The 23,166-nt window shown below is 41.5% G+C and overlaps 1 protein-coding gene across 5 annotated transcripts in view; it reads right to left on the reverse strand.

Annotated features, from left to right (window-relative positions):
• Positions 1-936: 936 nt before the first annotated feature.
• Positions 937-23,166, reverse strand: part of PLEKHM3 (pleckstrin homology domain containing M3) — an 89,380-nt gene continuing 67,150 nt past the window's right edge. For all 5 annotated transcript variants that reach the window (XM_026087315.1, XM_026087325.1, XM_026087352.1 and 2 more), the window contains 2 exons: positions 21,873-22,030; positions 937-7,349 (listed from right to left, as the gene is read on the reverse strand). In XM_026087315.1, the coding sequence (XP_025943100.1) occupies positions 7,172-7,349; positions 21,873-22,030 (336 nt within the window). In that variant the 3' untranslated portion in view covers positions 937-7,171. The remainder of the gene's footprint in view (positions 7,350-21,872; positions 22,031-23,166) is intronic.

The following is a 23,166-nucleotide window of genomic DNA, read 5'->3' on the forward strand; positions in this document are numbered from 1 at the left end:
TTGTAAAGCAAATAAGAAGGAAGAGACGGTCATGCACATGGTTCCCTCATGCAGCTTGTGTSGTCCCAGTCAAACATTAACCTGTTGCTCATAGCCAATTTCATCGTGGGGATGAAGTCCAAAGGTACCTGCAGGAGAGAGGACTGACATTCCTGGTGGTCTTCTGGTCTCTCTGAGGAGGAGATTGAGAGAGGGGATCCCCCCTGCCGCTCTGGGGGGCCCTCTGGCAGTGGGTTTTGGTCTCTAGCTCTGCTGCAGCTCAGCACTGCAGTCTCTGCAGTCCTTACCAAATCCCAGGCCCTGTGGAGCTGCTGAAGGTCCTTGCCTGGTGCATCAGGAGAAGGCAGCTCAGGAGAGCAGCAATCATGCCTGCTCCTCCAGGAGCCAGACAGAGCTGTCTGAGTTAGAAACCCCTACAGTGTGGGCATGATCCTGCCCTCCCAGGGCTCTAGCCCTTCAGTACAACTGGAAGGTGCCTCCCTTATTCAGGCCCTTAACCTGGACCTTCTGGTAGAGGTCCACAGGGCAGCCACGCGCAGAGGCTGCATTGCGGTGGCAGGAAGAGCAGCCTCCCTACACCTCCTGCACGCCGTGCAGGAGCTTGGTGTCCAAAGGTGCCAACCAACAACTGCTCCCAGTAAGCTCCACTGGGAGCTGCTGGGGCTCATCACCTTTAAAAATCCAGGCAATCATGACTTCTGAAAAAGCTTAAGAGATTTAATCAGAAATCCAAATACCCAAAGCCTGGTGCAGTCATTGACGGTATTTCCAGAGACTTCCTGGCTCAGACCTGAGAACAGTAAATATACTTTGCTTAGATTTGGAACACTTTCACCAGCAGCTTAGCTTTTTTAAGGAAACTAGCATTCTTTCAAAGCTTTTGTCCTACTCATGGCACAGTACCCAGCAGAAGGCAAATTAATAAGGACACAAATAATGTTTTTGTAGTATTTATTGAGAGTTGCCTTTATACACGAGGGACTGGTGCTCTGATGCTGTCACAAATGACCCAAAGAAACCCTGCTCAAGTGTCAACAAGCAATTCAACTCACTGAATTTAAATTAGAATGTCATTACACATCAATAATAAATTAAGACTATTGCCCAACAGTTGCAGATAATTTAAAAAATCCTTGTCAAAAGTAAATAAACCAAAACAAACAAGAGCAAYGAAACACAAATAATGATGTTGCCAATAAGTTAACAGATAGAGTAGTGCACACACATAGTGGTTTTCAAAAAACTTGGGGTGCACTGCCACTAGTGCTAAAATCCATCCGTAAGTGCTGTAGGTGACCTGGGTGCTCGGGAGGGAAGGAAAGCCCAGACCGACACAGACAGCAGTAGCTCAGCTCTCTGTCAGTCAGACCCCCATCCTCAAAATTGCTTTGATTGAACTCAAGTCAGTTTTGAAGCTGTCTTTATAGCTTAGGTGCAAAACCTTTCAAACATCCTTTTTGCTTATGAATTTTTACTTTGTTTAGCTCAAGTACAGAAGGGATTATACAGCTAACCTGCTATAATAGGTGTCAATGTCATTAAAAATCAGTCTGAAAACGCACACCTTTTTTAAACAAGATCAACTTTGTAGACAAGTGCATAAGCAAAACTGAAATAAATCCTTTTTCCACCAAAACGGCAGTGTGTTTTCAAGGATTTATATTAGTTTAAAGCACTGATTAGGCATGAATAAATAAATAATTGAGCCACTGACGCTTGAGTACAAAGACGAGGCCTAATACACTTTGGTCCTAGACAGTTAATAGCTTTCCAGGCCTGGACTGCTCTGGTGCTGCCCACGAGAGGCGTCCTTGTGATTTGGATTAATGACCACCCTAAGGGATTTGGAGGCAACTGGCATTTGAAGATATGTCCCAAGTCAGTGTGCACACTGCGATTTTCAAGTAAAGAAGGACCATGCGCATTATCCTCTGGGCTGTCTCCTTACTTCACTGCTAAAATGCAGTGACAGGACTGCCATTTTCAAATGGGATTCCTGCCACCGGTGTCAAAAGTGGACTTAAAAGATCACAATCAGTATAGACACGTGTCCAGGACTGACACACATGCTAGAAGGGTTAGCTGCTTATTTGCTAAAATTTAAGCAGGTTAACCCCCTCTCTAACATAAAACTGCCCAAACCCTCGCTGGGTTAGTCTTCAGAGAACCAGGCTGCAGTCAACTCGGCTTTGAGGAAATGCCTTTTCCACCACAGTACCGACCCTGCTCTGCAGTGTGGGCAGGGAGGCCGAGCAGGACGCCCTCTCCACATGGCATGCGCTGGCCACTGGTCTCATGACCTGAGCCTGTTCCCATGCCCAACGCTCGCCAGTATTATAATGCACAACTCCTAAAGGTCTCATGTAAGCACAATCTCATTTCCTGCTGAAGAGAAGCCCAGCTATTCTCCAGAATATCAGTAATAAAACAGCACCTTCTCCATGTTAACATTTCCCATCTTTCCCTCTCAAAGCATAGATGGTAAATAAATTTTATGGTCATCATACCTAGCAAGACAGGAACTGCCAGGAGCTAGGGTTCACAGCTCAATGCCAAATACGCTGCATCGTGGCAGAGCATTCCTGACAAGAGTCTTCATTTTTGAAAATTTAAGGCACCAAGTTAAGCAAAAGTGAGGGGTTTCCATGCAGCTTGGTGTCTTCAGAGCTCATATATGTAGTCTGTAGAGCTCACTTCATGAGGGCAGAACAAGCAAACTGATTTAGTCAGCTGCCCCTGCAAAGCAGCATGTGCAGCCATGGGACAGTTTCAGTTTAAGTCTACAAGTTAATCAAAAGCAGATTCAATCAGGGAATCCAAAATAGGAAGATAGATGCTAATATACAGTACTGTAAGGCACTCCTACTGGGAAGGGAAAATTGGAAGGCAAATTATGAAGGAGAGAATGATTGGATGCGACTGGTTCAACATCAACACAATGAGCTACAAAGCTTGAAGTCTAGCTGTAGGCTCATCATTCTGAGCAAAGACGACAGAAAGATACAGTGAGAAGAAGGGAGGGAACTGGCTTGCAGCAGAGCAGCAGAAAACAAGAGATAAGATTAAAAATGATTATAATTCCTTTTATATAGACCAACGGTTGGTTGCAATCCAGCCCACGACCTTAGAAAGCACAGGAAACTCAATAGCTTCTGTTGCTACAGGGAAAAAACAAAATAGAACTTTGCAGCTTCCCCATTTCATTGTAATCAGACACCCTAAGCTGCTTTTTATTTTTTTTTAAGTCTTGGAGGACATTATCATCAATCCATTATAATATGCACAGTATCCTGGTATTAATTATTAAGAGAAGCCTTAAAAAGAACATCGCTAGAGGTACCCTGATGATTCATTCCTAAGAGGGCCATCAGAGCCTGTGGAGTACCATGAAGAACTCAAATTTCTCACCAGAAAGGATCTTACCTCACTTATCTATGAAACCAGCACAACTATCAGTTTCTRTCAGCCCAGCAATGAGTTCATACTGGTAAGTGCCAACCAGGACATTGTGTCATATCACAAAGCAATCATTTTTCATCACCTAAGACAGACACGGAAAGGTGAGAGAAAGGTTTCTGCATAGGAGATCCAAATATTTCAGGGCAGAGGGAGTAAATGAATGCAGAAGGGCCCTTCTCATTTTCCTGATTTTAGTGCAGCAAGAACACTAAAAATTAACTTAACAAGAATAGTTTACCAGTAAAAACCCAAACACTGATGCCTAAAGATGCGTTTTACAGACAGATTAGGACAAGGATGGATTCAGACAACAAAATTCAGCGAGACTTTGCGAATTTCTCTATGGTTTGACAATATTAAAAAAGCTGAAGTTTGCATCCCCTGGATACATCCTTCCCCCATTAAAGGAAAGCTAGAGGGTGTGGATGAAAGAGGAAAAGAAAGAGGGTTGAATAAATATCTCTACATTGTCCTGCGTTAAAAAATCTCAGACTAACTAAACTGAGATTTGAAATATTCTGTGTAGTTGTAAAGAGTCAGGTGACAGTCCATTTCTGTGAAGCACTCTATTTCTACAGTGATTTTAAGTTCTGTACATGCAAATAACAGCAGTAACTGGATGTATGGATCAATGCCTCCTCCATATGCTAAGACAGCACTTTCTTTGTGAAGGAGACAAGCAGCGCATTTTCTATTTGATTCACAATGAAATGTTATTGTTCAAACTTATTTCACACGCGGACAGGACAACACAGGACAAGAAGTACCAATATGTAAGTTCCACTTTTATGTGGTGGGGAGAGAGATTTGCCCAATTTGGAAAGATCCCAGGTACTCTTCCAGCTGGTGCCCACCCAGAAGTCTACAGACCACAGCACGTGGCAGGCTATGGGAAGCAGAATGGGAAAACAGTAGTACTGGGGACCAGCGCACAGCAACACTATGTTACTACAACAGAGACAACCACGCAAGGGTAAAGTGTTGTTGGAAAGCCAAACCACCTACAGAAACCCAGGCTCTGTCCCAGCTACCAGGCGGCTTTTGTAGGAAAACTGTCCTTTTAGAGTTGGTAATACGAGCAGCAGTTTCTGTTTATTCTTTTGCCTTGCAGTCCTGAAAAATGAACTGGGCTTGTTCCTACTCCACGCATACTTCCTGAGGACAAGATCAGGCCTTAGTTACGCTCTTGAAAGAACAGAAGACTAGACCTTTGTCTCCTAGGCAGAACACTATATCCTGCCATGCACATCTATACAGAATAACTTCTTATGGATAGGAGCTAGGCATCCCTGAGAAGAAAATATCTTCCACATTACACTCTGCTCCTATAGCTACCAGAGAAGGTTATATTACTTTTCCAAGGTGGAAATGAACATGTATCTATTTTAGAAACTGGCTCTCAAATTCCAATGCATTACAGCATGAAAAACACTACCTTTTTTTCTTTAATGACCCACCAGTATGTCTGCAGCCAACTCAAAATAGTACTTGCCAAGTCCTGACAGTTTCAGAGCTACTGGCTTTGCCATAGGACTGGTCTCAGTGACACACGCTGAAAATAACATGGGAGCGTACTGTTTATTCAGCCAGTACTACTGCAGTTCCTGTTTGCATGACTAATTCCACAGCACGTCCCCGGTGTTTGCATTTGTGAACATGCAGGGAATTCTTCACATGGGAATGGACCTGCAAGGAGCATTAAGGATGATAGCTGAAAGCAACTCATTTCACATGAAAAACAGTGAGCTGAGGCACAGCAGTCCTTGTGTAGGGGAAGTATTAATTTTAGTAATAAAAGYACATGATTCACCAAATTTGTTAAATATGGGAATCCCTATACTATTCTGCCAAGAACATGGAAAAAAACCCTCACTTCCTTCTAAAAAAAAAAAAACCCACCGTGAGAAGGACTTCTGGAAAAAAAAGGCACTGGTTGTCTAATGTATACAGATATAAACATGCTTCTATACGTATAGTACTTGCACTCATTTGAAAAAGCTCCAATTCTGCTACTTTCTTTGACTGGAGGCTGGAAAAGGTAACTAATTATACTCCAGTACAAGGCAATTCTTTGTAGCTTTCTTGGCCCTTAACATAAGCATGATGTACCCTGTTCTTTTACTTAAAATAGTTCAGTAAGTAGTGAGCTGCTTCAATGATCAAGACTGCTTTCTGCCTTGAATACAACAGCCCACAGATTATGTAGTAAGCAAAGATCAATATTCTGCATTTTAACAAACCTATGTGAAAAGAGAGAAAAAATACACATGCACGACTGTGGATTTTTTTCCTGAAACCATATTTGCTTTCTATAGACACATATGTATATATGTACATATATATGAATGCATTCATATGTATGCAATACGCATTACTACAGGGTCTGGAGAAAGAGTTAAGAATGTCGATTCAAGTGAGGAGGATCTCCAAGTACCCACTAGAGGTGACACCATAATGAATTAAACAGACTGTCAGTGGTGACACACACATATTTCCCCAGTTGAATCTATCACTTACTCCTCTTTCACAATATACGCAATGTACCGTGTTTAATACTTCCCTGTGTTCCAGGTACATGAGGCAGAACCATACCTCGAAGAACTTCTCTCTCCACCACACAAGTCACTATAGAAGTATAAAATCCTTAGAGCTTCCAGAGAACGTGGGACACAAATTGCACATGAACACAGCAAAGGAAATAAATATGTTTCACAATTTTGGAGATATTTTCTAACTAAGGAGGACAAGACACTTTTCTGTCTAACAGTCTAGGAGGCKGAGGTTAGAGAAGCAGGTCAAGTAAACTTCATGTGATAAAAACAAAACCAATGTGAACACTTACAGTGTCTTCAAATGTGAAAGTGGCAGGAGGTCAGAACCAACATCATGTTATTGGAGATGAGGATGYGGCCTCAGAAAGATCAAGAATAACTATCGTAAAACTGAATGGACTTCAGTGACGGATACACCCAGCCTGAACAAAAACAGCAGTAAGTTCCCTGCTTATCTGCTTATGTAATATTCCATGGGACTGGTTATAAATATACAAACATAGCTAAAGGAATTCCTCTGCATCTTATGCTTGCAAGCATCTTGAAAAGGTTTGATGGGAGATACTTTTCTTTCCTCAGGGAGGAGTGACAAATAAATGCATTGATCCTTTAAAAATAGCTCTCTGGCTGGAAACATGAGGAAATGCAACCCCATGTCCATGTCAGATGGAGCAGGTGGGCTTAAAACCACTCCTGCCCTATTGGGTTCTGTAAAACACCTCACCAAAATCTCTGCCAAGGCTAATAATAAATAATACAGATAAATAAGTAGATGAGCCATCAATTCTAAATGAGCAACACCAAAAATAATAATAAAGAATGTGGTCATGGCAGGAAATACTTTCTGCCTTGAGGAAAAGTCTTCTCCAGAGGTGGAAAAGAAAAGTTTGGGTGCTTAACTAGTTAGACCTAAAGCATTTCAAGTAAACCACATTTTGTATGAGAGCTACTGGCTGGACTTCAACGCAAAATGCAATTTGGCCATCAGTATTTCAAAGCCAATAAGGCTTTGTGGCCACTTTGGCAGCTGCTATTCACAGATGAAGAAGGTGGTCAGACATTATTTTGCAAAAAGATTTCTGCCTGTCTAAGCTGAGAAGTTGCTTGAGCTGGCAAATGGGGAAGAGATTCTCTTCAGGCTGGCCATTGCCTTAAGGCAGTCATGTGTTCTGATATGACAACTCAAACATATTGTAAGACTCTTCGAAGTTTTCATCCATATTCAGTCGCCTCCAGAAGGATTTCTGCTTCTTCTGCAACTCTTTACGCACACACCGAGGGCATGGTACGGCCTTCACTTTGCACTCAGAGTGGAAGACAGCACCACAGCTTTCACACCTGCAAACACAAATTAGCATCAAAATGAATGACAAAATACGACCAGAGCATGCAATGGACTTCAAAAGGATTGTGGGCAGCAGACATCCCTTCAAACGGTTGTGATAGCTCCAGGAGTGCTGTAGTTCAAAAGGGGGGAAGCTGCATAAGACACGAGCTTGCCCACACTTCTGCTGCTGTAAAGCCCCTCAGGGCTACCAAAATCAGTTGACTTCCATCCACTTGCACTTGCTGAGAATCCATCCCAGCATTTCCACTTCTGGGACAGAAATCATTAAAAGGACTAATACTTATCTTCTTAAAGACTAGCATTCAGGTCTTTCACAGAATATCGACATATTTTTTGGTTTATGAAAGACAAGTCTGCTGCTTTGGTTTCTAAGCGAAGAAATATTCATTTCCATTAAGATGTATTTTGGCATTTGGAGCAATAAAGATGACATTTTGCTCATTAAAATTCCAGTGGTGTGGTCAGCTACTCTGGAAAAAGTAAAGTGCAGGCCACTTCAATAGCAGGAAAAAAGTCATTCAACAAACAAAAAATGAAACATGGAAAATGAGCAGACTATATTTTCTGCTCTGTGTCATGTGGAAGGTAACACTAGATCATCATAACTGTAGCTCCCGGCATTCAAAGCTGTGTTTTTTTTTTTCTAGAATGTGATATGATAACTTTGGACAAATCAAATGCTCTGCGAAGGTGACTGGATTACTTTGAGGGCACTCTGAGCCCATGGATGTAATGTCACAGCAGGTCAATGCCCAGCCCTAGATGGTTCTTGTGGAGTGGGTTAGAGCTGAAGAGCTGGACAGTCTCATCTTTTCAATGCAAATACCTATCTGTAGTTATGAGTAAGTTACTGTCTTACTGCAGCTTTGTATCAAATGAAAAAAATAAAAGGATGACAGTGTCAGAGATGCAAAGTCTTTGTTTACACTTGCATAAATAAATAATAAAAGCAACAAAACATGAATCTTTAGAGCAATTTTTCAATATAAACAAGGGGCATTGATCAGCCTTGTGAGTTTGTGGTAAGTCTTGCAATGCCTTGTACTTTCCTGTAGCAGCTACTGTAGTCAAATGATTATGTGAGAATCCAAGCCTCCATTATTATGCCTTTACTCATTTATTTGGGTAGGGGTTTTTTTGTTTTGTGTTTTTTAGAAGTAAGGTTCTTGCCTTCAAGATTGTGAAGAAAACTGAAAACATGAAGAAATAAACTCTAAACACTGAGAAACCAAAAGGCAAATAAAAGCTACCTTTAAAAACAATCTGTGATATTCAGCCTGCAGTCTGGCAACACTGAGAAAAGTTCATAAGCTAATACAGTCTGCTTTATTAACTATATTGGCTGCATTTGCCTCTATAACTTTTAAAAAGCAATTCTTGAGCTGGCTATACTTTAAGTTCTATACATGGCTCCAAGCATGGTCTAAATTTTAGGCACTGCAGAGCTTTGAGATGGCTATGCAGAGGCTTAGAAAGGCAAATCCTTAGCTAGCATGAACCAATAAAATTCAAACAGCAGAAAAGACAAGTAAGGTTAAAGAAGCTAAGTAAAGTATAATGCCTTATATCTGTTCAATATTATGCTCTTTTTCACTAAAACTTGATTCTCGTGCTCATATTTCTAAGTCCAGCTGACAAGTCCAAATCAGTTTTTGAATCTAGAAACCAGCTCATGCAGATATTTATCATTCGTGTGATCAGAAAGAGAATGTGTGTTATGGCTCTGTTCCAGTAAAGCACATAAACACATGCTTAGGACTGGTATCCCAGTGATTTTCTCGGGATTAGTGATCTGCCTAAATAAAGCATGTGCTTATGTGCTCTGCTGGATTGGGATCTCCATGAACAGACATGCTAACGGATGAGAGGCAGACAGAGTGGACAGCCACAGCTTTAAAACTTTCCATCATTCGGAACTGACACTAATGGTGATTTTATCAAGCTAATTCGCCCTTGTTAGTCAGCAATTTACAATGCTCTGGAAGTTGCTAGAGGGTAATGATTGATGAGGAGCGTAATTTTGTGTTCTTGCACTGCCACTCCCTATGCTCGCTCAATAATTCTCCCCAGTACTCACAGAGGTGACAAAACTTATCAGAAATTGCTGCTGAAATGGATGCCAGCAGGATTAGAGAGGAGCCAGCACACCTGCTCCTCCAGTCAAAGGTCATCCACAGAGAAAACAATTAAAGATTAACAGTGTTTAAAATAATATGAATTCATTTTTCAAAAATAAGCTTAGTGGAAAAAATTAACAAACTCCTCATATCCTTCAAAACCAAAAGAGAGAGAAGAGATGTCTGCAGCTTTGGTGGCGGTGGAGTAGCTGAGGCTTGGAGCAAGACCCCACACTGACGCACGAAGCAGACACAGCGCAGACGGACAAAGCTGCCTCTTGCTCTCTGGAGAGACCACATGAGAGGATGACTGCGTCAGACTTCACCACGTGTCTGTATCTTCTCACTGCTAAAGAAACTCCATCATTTAGGGCCAATGTTGCTCCTGTTGTGCATTTTGGGAAGCAGTAAGTTACTCCCTCGAAAGTGATGGAGCTGTACTAGTACAAGCCATCTACACCTTCATTTTTCATCATGCCAAATTTAAAGCCACAAAGAGGAATTTATATAAACAGTGTTAAGTGACCCTGGAAATGTCAACTGGTTAAACATTCCTCATCTCACTGGGAGAAGTTTTCCATTGATAACAGAAAAGCCCCACCAAAACTGTATTTCTTCTTGGAATATTACAAACAGATTGCTTCTTATTCAATCCTGAAGTCTGATTTTACCTCCATTGTTGCATCAAAAAAGGGCCATTAGGGCTAAGAACACCAGCCTGGTGTTTCTTCTTGATCATCTGTTCTTAAGTCTATCTCTTGGCATAAAGACCTTGGACAGACAGATTTTTTTTTCAAACAATATATTTTTGTTTAACAAAATAAACATCTTTCTACTTTCTCTGTATGCTATGAAACAAAGACCAAAAGACAAGGAGTCCTAGAAAAGCAGTACTGGGGTTTTTCTCTCACCCAAAGGGTTTCATGTAAAATGCTGGACTTGCAAGGTTAAATGGTTACACATTGCTTAAAATATTGCGCTCAGCATAGGAAGCTGCCTCCCAAGAGGATTACTGGAGACTAAAACATCAGGGCTACTTTGCACTTCAGGTGTTGATCCCATATTCAGTTCTGCATCACAACTCTAGAGCTGCAGAGCTTACTCTTAAAGGCATTCAGGAACTCTCTCTTTTCAGACTGATTTTTTTTCCTAGATTCAAAACTCCAAGTAAGCCCCACTTTGATGTTGTGGGTGCTTTTACACACATTAAAATTCAAACACCCAGTCCAACAGCTTAACTGCTTCATCAATTGCCCTTCTGCTTAAATGTCACCCAGTAGCTGCAAGTTCAATGATGGGAGGGAACAACAAAACTGTGAACAAAACTGATCTGAACTTGAACTGGATTCCAAAAGTAAAACCTGGCTTACAAATACTCTGATCGAGCTGCATGCATGTAACCCATACCATGCCACAATATAGCCCCGACAATACAGATCGCTTCCCCACCCAGCCCATCTCCTTGGCAAACCGAGATGTCCAGAAGCTGGATTAGTAGCAACTCTATCTTCCGAAGGCAACAGCAGCACCTGTGTTAGGAAAAACGGTGATCCACCTGCACTTCTGCAATGATACTTGCTTTGGAAAACTGATCTCACAGAATTCTTTCTACGCCTTTCTTCAGATCCTTTTGTAGAGTTTCTGACAAACAGAACAGCACTGTTGRAATTCACAGAAAATAAAAGACAAGAACTACCTTTTTTACTTTTCAAGAAGGTAGAGAACAGAATAAAAATTAAAAAGCTGGGGTTTGTCAGGCTGGCAATCTGGGCACCTACACAAGGGTAAGTGTATAGATGTGTCTATGCAACTGAACACTTCCCTGCTGAAGGATGGAGGAGAACATCATTTTTCCCCTCTGCTGAAGTCGGCCAGTGATTTTGCCTCCCTTGGCACAATGATTTACGGAGCGTTCTCTCCTCACTCCCGTCCCATGGGACTCCTACAGTCTCGCCAGAGCTGCCACAGGTTTCTTCCCATGCCCCTTCCGGACTCCCATCATGGCTGCCATCCTCAGAGAGGAGCAAGCAGACCTGTCAGACTGACCTGTGCTGGAGAAACTGCTGGGGTTGGTGCTAGGTCAAACAGCGCGGCCTTTTCCCTGTGCGAACTGAGAAATCAAACCCAGCTCTCCCTCCAGTGAGCAAATATTGATGCCAGGTGACATCAGGCCAGGCATGCTTTTTCCTTCTCTCATTCACACTACAAAAATATTAAATGTTAATAACATGCTGCCCTCTGGTTTATAATAAAATAAAAACCCGACAACTTCACAAAACTATCAGCTTTCCTTGGCTTCCACAGCTTTCCTAGGTCTACGTTTTAGAACAAGCTGGCTACGGTTATTTGGCTTTGAAGAGCGGTCTCTGGAATATCTGGGAGCATAATGTATATTATCCCTCATCCACGCAGCATCTGCACAGGCAGCCTGTGCCTGCCAAATCTAAACTCTGCAGGGTCCCTTTTCCTAAACCTGCACTTACAAAAAGGCTTACTACAACAGTAAGTAATGAAAATCACCACTGAGCAGGGTATGCCCTTAAGAGTTCAGCGCGAATTAGTTACATCTTCCTACCTCAGTGTCCTCATATATCCCCATCCAGCAAACACTGAAAATACTTCTGCTAAACCCCTCTTTCAGTTATATAGGTGCTCCCAAGAAACAGTAGCAAATCTAAGGCAGATTCAGGTCTGCTCCAGTCTTCTTGGGGGTCCTACTCATGCCAGCATTTCTGCTGGACTTTCCCAGAGAAGAGGGGTTGAGTTTTGCTGTCGTCAGATCCGAATATCAGTGTCTAGGTCCAGGGTCAGATATTTCAGAAGCACTCTACATTCAGCATGTAAACTTTGCTGAAAAATCTGATAGTTTAASGACTGCAGCCAGAATAGAACAATTCCATAGTGAACAGTTTTCAAACAGCTTGACAGAGGTTAAAAAAAGAGTTAGGTGGTTGGCAGCCACCAATACTGTTCATTCTCTGACTGTCTAAAACCAGTCTGCAACCAGGTTTTTCTATGGGAGTTTCACAGCTTTTCTTACATCTATCTGCAAACCTCAGTGTTCTAAAATGTTTTTATTTCCCCAGAGACGAAATACATTTTGTAGTCTACAAAAAGCTTGCATAATAGTTCGCTACACTTAGTTATCTTGCTCTTAACCCTGGTTATTGTCATAGGTAATTCATGGTTCAGGTATTATTTCTGAATCTTCTTCCGTTCTTTGGCTAGAGGCCAAAAAGTCTTTATATCTTTTGTGAGACTTCAATATAGTACTGACAATAAGCTGATGAGCCTGTAGTTATTCAAGCCTTTCATGTTTTCTTCTGTAACAAATGATATTGTGATACTGCACATTAATAGCATCTTGCTATTTTTCAAGCATGATTTGTAGAATAGGTGAACAGAGCATGTTGCTTTCATACTGACTTTCAGCCTTCTAAGAAGGCATCTTAAATAGCTTCCTTTCTATTTTGGTATTTTCTCTGTTTCTTTGCTCTTTCCTGACCAACTCAACTTCTGTTGAGACAACAGGGGGTGTTTTATGTTTTAATGCTAGAGTATTTTTTTTTTTATGCTGGAGTAATAGAAATGCAGAGAATTATTCATCCCCTAAATAATTTCTATTGCACTGAAAAGAGAGAGAAAGAGCAAACCTTCCACAGCCAGACAGGCTTTATATTGCTATTATTATTATTATTATTATTATTACTTACAAAAGAAAACCCTTTCTACATTAAAAGCACAAAATCATTCCTTCTGTGCTGAGGAACAGCCAATATTAATACGTCCCATTGAGTATGGACTTTTTATACATATTCATATCAATATTTGGCAAACTGTAAATTCTGGCAAATTGTTTTCATGCTTCCCTCATGTATTTCACAGCCTTATTGCTCAAATAATTCTAGATTCTGCACAACCAATTGATTATACTTGTATTTCTCCTCTGTATTAGGCCACTATTTAGGTGCCAAAGAGGGGCTGCCGCACAAAGAGGCAGACTGCCTCAAAGGTCTTTCACCTTGAACAGACAAAATAAACCAGGAATGGTCAACTGGTGGCCTAGAATGTGGTCTGCAAGGCAGTTTTAGCTGGCTTCTAGGAACCTTRCGGGTTGGCAGGCCGCCAGCATGACCATGCTGGGATGAAGGTGATGGAACTGGCCAAGAAGAGCCAGCTTTGGTACCACGCATGTGGGGTTGTACTGCCTGGGCTTCCAAACACCTAGCTGGGAATTCAGGTGGCCCACAGCTATGCAAAACCTGTTCATCCCTGAAATGAACACATGGCGGATAAGAGATATACCAGCATTCCCATTTTACAAATGGGAACAAGASGGGAACTGACTTGCTTGAGGTCTGCCAGGAGCTCTTAGAAGAGCTGAGAAATGAAAACAGCTCTCTCCTATCTCAGTGCAGTGCTATAAACACCCATCATCCTTTCTCTCTTGTAACTTCACATGTTTTTATTTTTTCATAGAAGAACAACTTCCCCTGTGCCAGATTTTGCATGCATTTGCTCAAGTAAGCAATCCCTTGAAGGGAGTTTCACTAAGGATTTGATTTAGAACTGAGCCCTTCATTGCCTAGACCTCTTCAGGTTATTATTTTTCTTCCCCACAAAGAGTGAAAATAAGAAAAAACATGGGTTGTTCATTATATTTTCTTTAGATGATGCCAAACATGCACTAAGCATCCAAAGTACTAAGCCATCTGTAATTGGCTATTAAAAAAAMCAAAGAGCAAAACACAGTAGCTTAAACAAGCCTTGTCTAGGGGTTTCCAACTTGCTCACCGTGCCATGCCAGGCACATGTGCCTGCCTGCAAGTACTTCTGAATTGCTCAGCTGTGAATATTGTACCGGTGCCCTCCAGAACTCTCGGAGACTTTAGCAAAACACAAGGAAAAAAAATGGACTAGCTTGTGTTCACTGACAACACAAAAAAGCCCAAAGGCAATCAATGCCTGACACACACGTGCAGCAATATTATCACAGTTGCCTAGGAATGAATCYGAGGAGCCTGTCTAGGGAGGAAAAAGGGACTCCAGTGTAGTAAACGAATGTAAGAAAGTTGGCACTAATACAGCATTGATTTGCCCCTAGAAGGAGCTTGTTAGGATAATGCCCTCCCTCCCTTTCCTTTCACAACATACTTATGGCTTTTTTTTTTTAAATACCACACTTAAAAACTGTTAATACTTCAGCCTTTAGAAAAAAAAAAAGTGCCTCTCGGGGGGGGGAAAGCCATACAAAAACTAGAACAGAGTCCTCTACCCACTGCATGAAACTTGAAATCATTACATTTGAAATTCATTCTAAATGATGAATCCAGGGCTCCGAGAGCCAGCACTGGGCAGAGGTGGTGATTCAAAGCATAATCATAGTCCTCCTCTCTACATCCGCTCTCGCTAGGTGGGGCTTACCCTTGGTGTGCTAGCACGGCATGACGATGCTTCTTGTTTTTTAGGGAGTGGCTGGGTTCTGGGCTGGCCTTGGAGGGTAAAGTCATAGCATGAACAACTAATTGCCATGCATCAGCCCAGCGTGTGTGCTGTGGAAACCAGTGCAGAGAGGTGAACTGGTTCCAGGTGGCAGCCAGCAGTTTGTGCTGACAGGACTCACCAAGGAGAGCCACGTCAAGACGGCAGAATGACACACTACAAGGTACCTCCACAGACAAGGCAAGACCAGGGTTAACCTCCCTTACACACAGCGTGGGTTAGATGAGCTGCCGGGGAAGTGCCCCAGGAGGGGGGAGCCGCCACCGAAGGAACCTCCTGTCCCCAGCTCAGCCGCCCTGGGCTCGCCGCCAGCTGCCCCGCAGCCCATGCTGCCTCCGCTCCCCATCCAGTCACAGCAGTACCCACGAGCCAAGGTCAACTACATCCAACACATCTGCAAAATGGCCAGAGGTGTTAAATCCCCATCAATTTGGGGAAAAGCAGGCAGCTCGCTGGAGAGGAGAGAAAACCATTAGTGCCCCACAGGCAGGGGGGGCCTCCATGTCATCTCCTCCCTTATTAGACCCAGCAAAACCAGAGAAGAAAGAAAAAAATGCCAAGCTGGCCTTCGTTTTGGGTGCTCACAGAACAATTTGTTATGGACTTGGGCTGAACAACAAGAACGGCTTGATTTAACCACCTGCTATTTTCCAGTGACAGTTGTGCACACACACTGAGTTACCGCACCAAAGTGCGGCAGCAGGGTCAAACAGGAGCAAAGAAATCCTGCAGCTCTCAGATGCCTCTCTCTGCAAAGCCCGGTCGCTCCTGATTAAGGAGGGAAGTGTGTTCTCAGCTCCCACCCCAGCTGTGGCTGCAGTGATTTATGGTACATTTATCCACGTGTATTTCCATACTTGCATTCAGCAGGAGAATTAAGGAGTGACTGCACGCCTCAGCACTGCATTTTGTGAACCATGTGAGCTCAAAGATCCCAAGCCAAGGAGTTTGGCTAGCTTGGGGCCTGTTCACAGCAATTCACAAGAAATCAGTAAAGGGACACTAAAGCCAGTATTAAAACATGCAATCTGAAACAGAAGTGTTAAACTCTAGTCAGTGGAGCTGAGTCACTCTGGAAAGGAGAAAAGTCTTACACAGGATAGATCCCCTTCATGCAAACCACTGGAGAGGCTGAGGTGCCACAGATACTCAGGTGTTTACACTGCTGAAACCCAGGTCCTCTGCCAGCTGCCRCACCATGAACCTGACTTGTCCTCTTTATCTCTCATATTGTTAATACACTGTATTCACAAAGTGGTGGTTGAAGATGTAAAAGCAAAGAACTACGTAATATTATTAACATTAATATTATGCCCTCAATCATCATAATTTGATTGTAGGACTTTGTACTATTTTGCATTTTTCTTTATGTCTCCACTCTTGGAATCCTGTGATTAGGTCAGAATTTTTGCTCTTTTTAATAGAGAAAAGCAAAGGCTTCTGGATTTTACAGTTCTGCTGTAATGCTGAAGACATGCCCAGTCCAACCTAAGATGAAAAAAAGGAACTCAACATTTAAAAAATAAAGTAAATGAATGAATAGCATGATTCTTAAGGCAATCTTAGGATTTCTCAACATTTAGAGTCGGTAGTGTTGACTTTAATGGACTAAAAAGGGTAGCAATGCACATGTAACATTGCAGAGGTCTTTCTGCTTGAAATACACTGGGAACCAAAACTTGGGTGAGGCCAAGCCCTGGTGACTCTCCCTCCATCCCTCCACTGTTGTACACCGGCAACAGGGGTACAGTAGTATTACCCACTGAGAAGTACTGCTGAACTGAGTTGAACAAGTGAAGTGACTTACATGTCTGTATTTAATCTGGCTTTACCCAGAACATTTCTAACTAATGCCATTCTGACATGAGGTAGGTAAAATCAATCTCTAAAACTAAGCCAGTTCCAAAATACAGTGCTTGATGGAAAAGCCAGTGTATTGTAGGGAAAGGGAAATAGGCTATTGCTTTCTTTTTGCGCATTCTAGGTAAAGTTACATTGCTATCGTGCACAGACAAAAATCAGAAGATTTGGTCCAAGAGATTTTGACTAGTTGCGAGAGATTCAGGTGAAATTAAATTATCAAGTGAGCTTAGCATCTCCGAGTTTCTTTAAAGAAAGTCCTGAGCAGATCACTTCAGGGTGCTTTTGGCCAAGCTTTTTAAATGATCAACATCCAATAAACTAAACTCTTTTGAAAATCAGGTCCTAAATTACTAGCATAGCTCAGTGGAACTGGGCCTGGGAAAAGGCTATCCAGCGTAAAACAAACCACCAAAGGTACGATGGAAAATAATACACTTTGAGTGATGCACCTGAGCTCTGCCAAGGTATTTTTTGGAAGTGCTCTATGCTACATATTTCAGTCTCCCCTCCTAGTATATGTCTTTAACATTCCCCCAAATGCTCAAGGCCCTTTTTTTCCAGTGACACAGCATCCATAACACAATGAGCTGTAATCTTGCAAAGACTTTGGCATGTGCATAAAGCTAAGCACAGCCTCAGAGCCCTTAGTAAGACTTCTCACTATGTGTAAAGTTAAGTATATTCATAGGTCTTATCAGGATGGTGGCCAAAGGCATCCAAGCTGGTTGATATAGTCAAGCCTGTTCTGTGGCACATCTATTTTAAACTTGGGTCTTCTGGTTTGTATCTTTGTCTACATGTCTTAACTGATCTGCAGAACTAATTAACTTTGCAAAGTGAAAACAGTTTAGCCTTGATAAATGGTATGAACACAAAAGAACCACTCTCCACAGTTCACATACATCTACAATCACCACATAAAAGGCAAGGAATTGACTAACCAGTTCTTAACCGAGTGAGCAGCTTTACCAGCTAAACACAGCAAATCGCCCAGGAGAGCAGTCACTCATATGCCTACACATTGGTAAGATCAAAACTTTGTTAACTGGGTAGCATATATTAACCATAACCAAAATTATAATTACTTAATTACCTAATTAAAAAGAAAACTCTTGTACTGAATGAATCTATACTCATTCCAACGGCATTTTTCTGAGTATTCCTAAACACCTTGCTAAAGGTGTTTTAGGTCATAAAACAAGTAAGATCACATATTATAGACTACAGTATCACTGCATGGGCATTTTTTCATTTCTGCTTTTATTTTTTATTTTAGAAGAATGAAACAAACTTTTCACCACGTTAATGGTGACAACTCAAGGGGCAGTGCCTAACTGCTAACAAACAGGCAAGGACAGCTCTAACCAGCCAGTTTATAATCAGGGATATTTAAACTTATTTCTCAATGCCTTTGTAAATGAAATTAGTGATGTAATAGTGTAATTTTATTCATTTAGTTGCCAAATTTAAAACCAGGGCAAATTTTCATCCAAGAAATAAAACAGGAGGCAGATACTCAGGTGTTTTAAGTTGCCAGAACTCCAACGAAAGCAGAGCTGTAACAGTTTACATTATTTGGCGATTTGGTCCTTGAAATGTGTAATTAACACAGGAGGCTTTAAATGTAGTTCTCATGATTTAAAGACCTTCAGAAAGAGGCAGATATTGTGAAATTCAGAAAGAACTGTGATGAACTCTTAAATAAATGAGGGAAAGAAGGGCAGAAAGTAAGAAAATGGAGAACAGAGGAATCAAACAGATGGGAAGACCCAAAAGGATGKGCCGATTTTTCAGATTTTCTTTAACTATTGAGTTACAGCCTTCATTAAGCTTCATACAGAATGGCCACCTCCCATGAAAAGCCACAGAAAGGAAATATCATTAGAAAGCTTCTGACTTTGGGAGCCCACCCTTACGCTCAGGTTGAGGGCAAGCTGTTGCACTGCGTTGAACAGGCTGCACAGAGCCTGCCAAGCACAGCCCCGCTAAGACACGCTAATTAAGTGACCTGATTGTGTTTGTTTTGGAACCGTTTGCACACAAGGAATGTCTCACACTGATTAGGGAGAGGAGAGTATGTAATATATGTGTATTCAAACCCCGTGGAGTGCATAACCCAGGTATTCACTCTGTTTGCTCGAGGACTGACAAAAATGACTCTTAAGCAAATAACCTGACCAAAGAGAAACTCCAGCCCTCAAGAGGGGCCCCCCTTTTCTCTCAGATATATCTACCTAAACAAGAGCCCATCCTTCATAAATTTCAGCTGAAGACTGCTCCAGAAACTGCTGGGAATATTTTGGAGAGAAACAATCTCTCTGCCTCAAAGCTGACCTAGGAGACCACAAAGCTGGAAAGTTAACAGCCAGCTGAGAACCACCTTGGCATCACGATRGCCACTCTGACAGCTGTCACTCTTCTCTCCAAAGAACAAGAAAGGTCAGAGAGGTAGCCAGAAAAACAAATGCCTACTCAGCACACACACACAGCAAAACACACTAACACACTTTTCAAACGTTCAACAGAGAGGCGAAGTTTGCAAAAGCTGCCATGCACCCACTTTTGAGTACCTCTAACTYAGCAGCCCACTTTGCTGACAGGTTAGTAGCATGCTCAAAGTAGGTGAGCAACATCTGAAAGCAAGAAGGAAAACCAGGTCTCCAGCGTTCAGCTGCTGTTCTGTCAATTCAGCAGCTACTGCTGGGGTACTCAAAGCCTAGGTGGCCTCGAGTATGAGATGTGAGTACTATGATGTAGATAGCAATTCCAAAAAAAACAGGATGGAAAAAGAGAACTGTAATCAATTCTCACTACACACTATGGAACTCAAAACAGTACAACTGAATCACAAATCTGAGTTAAGTGTTTACTCAGACATCTGTATTATACTTAACTAATAAGCAAAGCCAAACATACATCATCAGAAATTTCAGGTATAATTGCAAGTCTTCACACTAACCTTTTGCGGCCTGCAATTGCATCTGCTTTAGTTTATTATGCACATCTACCTAATTCTAACTAGTCTCTTCACCTTATGCCTCTCACTGTAGTGGTAAGGGCATCTACCTCAGACACCTCTCTCATCTGTGTAAGATGGAAACAAACACAAAAACCCCTCTACCAGTCCTTCTCCCCCACTGCTTTGCAGCCGATGGAGTTGCACAGTAAAACACAGAAGTTCCTCTGTTAGCATGACTTGCCTTCAGCCTGAAGGTGGAGAAGAGCAAAAATACGGAACTGAAATAATCTTGTTAGCTTCACAGAGGTGCATTTGCACACCAGTAGTAATGAGATGAGAAAACTAACAAGGAAGGGAAATGGAAAAAGCTGGGGATAAAAGCAAGGTTTAGTGATAAGGAGTACAAAAGGAGCAAACAGAATGACCTCTGACCAAAAAAAAAAAAAAAGAAATATTGGAGAACTTTTCACGCTGATTGTGTTTTAATTAAAACCATTAACGAAGAGTGCTGTCTTTGGCATGACATCAACCACGATTTCACATTTGTGAGACTTGAACAAAAGTAATTTCTGGCTTCTAATTCACATAAAAACAGGAGAYAGCAGTTTCTTTTGGCTTTTACTGAATGCTGACAAATGCTGTTTGGTTCCAGAAGTTTTTAAACTCCATAATTGCAAGGTATGTCTGATCTCAAATGAAGGACAGGGGAGCAATATGCACCCAAGCAATGTTTTTGTGACCAAAAATTCCCCAGGCAAATCAAATACACAGATACTTCAGGTGAACTTGTCTTCCTAAATACTGTTATATGTTTTCATCAAGCTTTTGGGAATATTTTTAATTGCCTTATACAGTCTCAATAGTCATCATGCTGTATTTCATCTTAGTCTCTCCCTTTTTAACTAAACCTACCTCCTCMTACACCCTAGATACTTTTTTTTTCTTGAAAACCATTTATAGAGCTCAGCTACACACCTTGTTTAACTTATGTCCACTGCTTTGTCTCTGCATTTTTTGGAATGTGAATCTGGAGAAAGAATGTGCAAATAGTCTTTGAAAGTCACGTCAGGCTGAAAATCCCCAAACAGGAGGCCTTCATTAGTCCGAATTTAACATCTTTAAACATGCAAAGGAATCAGATTCTAAATGAAGCATTTTGAACAGGTTACTCCTGATTGCTTCCAAAGGTGGCTCTCCAATTTTTTTTTCTCTTCAACACAACTAACTCTTTGGAGAACAAATTAAAAGGACTGAATCTGAAAAAGCCAGAAGGGTACTTCTGCATGGGGGAAATGCTGTGCTGTCATATATACTATCTTTCCGTTGCATGAAAAAAAATTAATTCCCTTTCTTCAAAATCCAAGACATTTAGTAGCACTGCTGTGTTGCCAAGCCTGGTCTGGTTTACTGCATTTTGCATGGTTTTCCATGCAATTGCAACTAGATATAGTSTCCTTTACTTCTTGTCCCTGATCTGTCATCAAGCATTCCATATAATGTTAAATAAATATTCTTTTGTTTTACTTAGGGCCTGGTGTATATCTATATTTATGTACCCACCTGAGAATAGCAGTCATTTAAAAAAAAAAAAAAACTTGCACACATACCCACAGAGGAGTACGCACACAGAGAGCAGAGAATTAACCATAACATTCCATGGAAAAAACATTTCAGAACAGATGGTTATTACTTTATAATGTACAGTCCCAGTACCTCATGGGCCCAGTGACATCAGAGACCAGAAAGAAGTCTGCGATCACTCTGAGAATCCATTTGGCTTTGAAGGACACTTTGCAAACTCAGAAGAGCTTTGGATAAATCAGTTGAGGTACTACTAGGGACTTTTCCCATTTTGAGTAGCTGTTCTGAGACTTACAGGGCTTTGGGAAGCAGCTCTTCCCAACTATTTCCAAGCCTGCTCTTGGTGGCCTTCCTGGGCCAGTAATCTAGAGTAGCTGTCCAGAAACGTGAATCAGTGGGATCCAGTCCCTAGTTATTTAAAAAGACATCGCTAGGGCTGGAACCTGCAAGGATACTATGTGCGAGTCAAATGCATGAATGACATACAGTACCTGCTTGTAGAAATGTCCTCAAAGGGGTAAAGGATTTCTCCATTGTTGCAAATCTCGCAGATGAAACCCTTTTGGCTACAAAGGCTGCAGCTGTACACATGAGAAGTGGCAAACTTGATCACCTTCCCCAAGAAAGGAGCCAGCTTTCCTTCAATAACCTGAAATGAAAAGAAGACAACATTGAATGAACCCATAAAATGACCAGAATTCCTTGAAAGACTGGAATAATGTTTATAAATGTAGAGATGCAGCTGGTTAAAGTAACAGGGAAGTAATTTCCCAACGGTTATAGCTGTGTAAAATCACAAATAATAATAGTGGCCAATGAACTGGCAACRATCCAAATGTGGAAAAATATTACTATCTGTCTCTATATAGCAATGACATACATGAATAGTGATCATTGTAAGCACAACAACGCATTCACATATTAAGTCTCARAAGAGTATATATGAAAAGAGTTTAAGGCTTCCATATTATCACCTAACCAACAGCTATGGAGACTGCCTTACATTTATGAATTTCATTTATTGTTAAATTTTATGCACAAATCACAGCTTTGTCTCTGTTTCCTTTCCTCATAAGCACAGTTATAGTCCACAAGCTATTTCTCATGAACAGACTCCTGGCTTTCCTACTTTAGTAAAGGTTGTGTTTCCCATTGATAAGCATTAAAATACATTATTTAGTCATTTCTGTAATGAGGTGAATTCTCAGATAAACTCTTAAATGGGTACTAGTCTTTTCCTTCAGTGTCCAGCTCTCAAATCAAGAAGTCCCTCACGCCCCACTGTCAAACAATCCTGTTAGACCATTAGAAGTGATTAACACTCCCTGTGTTGGCCTGAAAAAAACTACCATGTAGTATAGATTAAACTGCTAGCCACAACACTCATCTAAATTTGTGACTCAGTGACAATGTCTCAATAAGGGGTGCTATTCAGGCAAAATACTCCCCATTCAGATTAAACTTCCAGAGCCTTTAAGGAATGTTGCTGGTGTAGGGAATAATGAAGATGGAATAAGGCCCTAAGTGTATATTCTTCTCTGCCGGGCTTCCTGTGGTCTGAATGGCAGCCTGCCAGATTAGTGATAGAAATGTGTCACAGAATTTGATAGTGACCTCCTATAAAAAGCAAAAAGAATGCAATAATTGCCGTTTGAAGGCTGTGCCCTGAAACCTAAGAGTGGGGAGATTTACACTTAAATGTGTGCCAGATTCAGCTCAGGCCCCCCTTCCCCCAATATGGTAACACATTGCTTGTACTGTGGGTTTAGTATAAACCAGTCTAGA

The sequence above is a fragment of the Apteryx rowi genome, unplaced genomic scaffold, assembly GCF_003343035.1.
Source record: "Apteryx rowi isolate R43461 unplaced genomic scaffold, aptRow1 scaffold_12, whole genome shotgun sequence".
Lineage (NCBI taxonomy): Eukaryota > Metazoa > Chordata > Aves > Apterygiformes > Apterygidae > Apteryx > Apteryx rowi.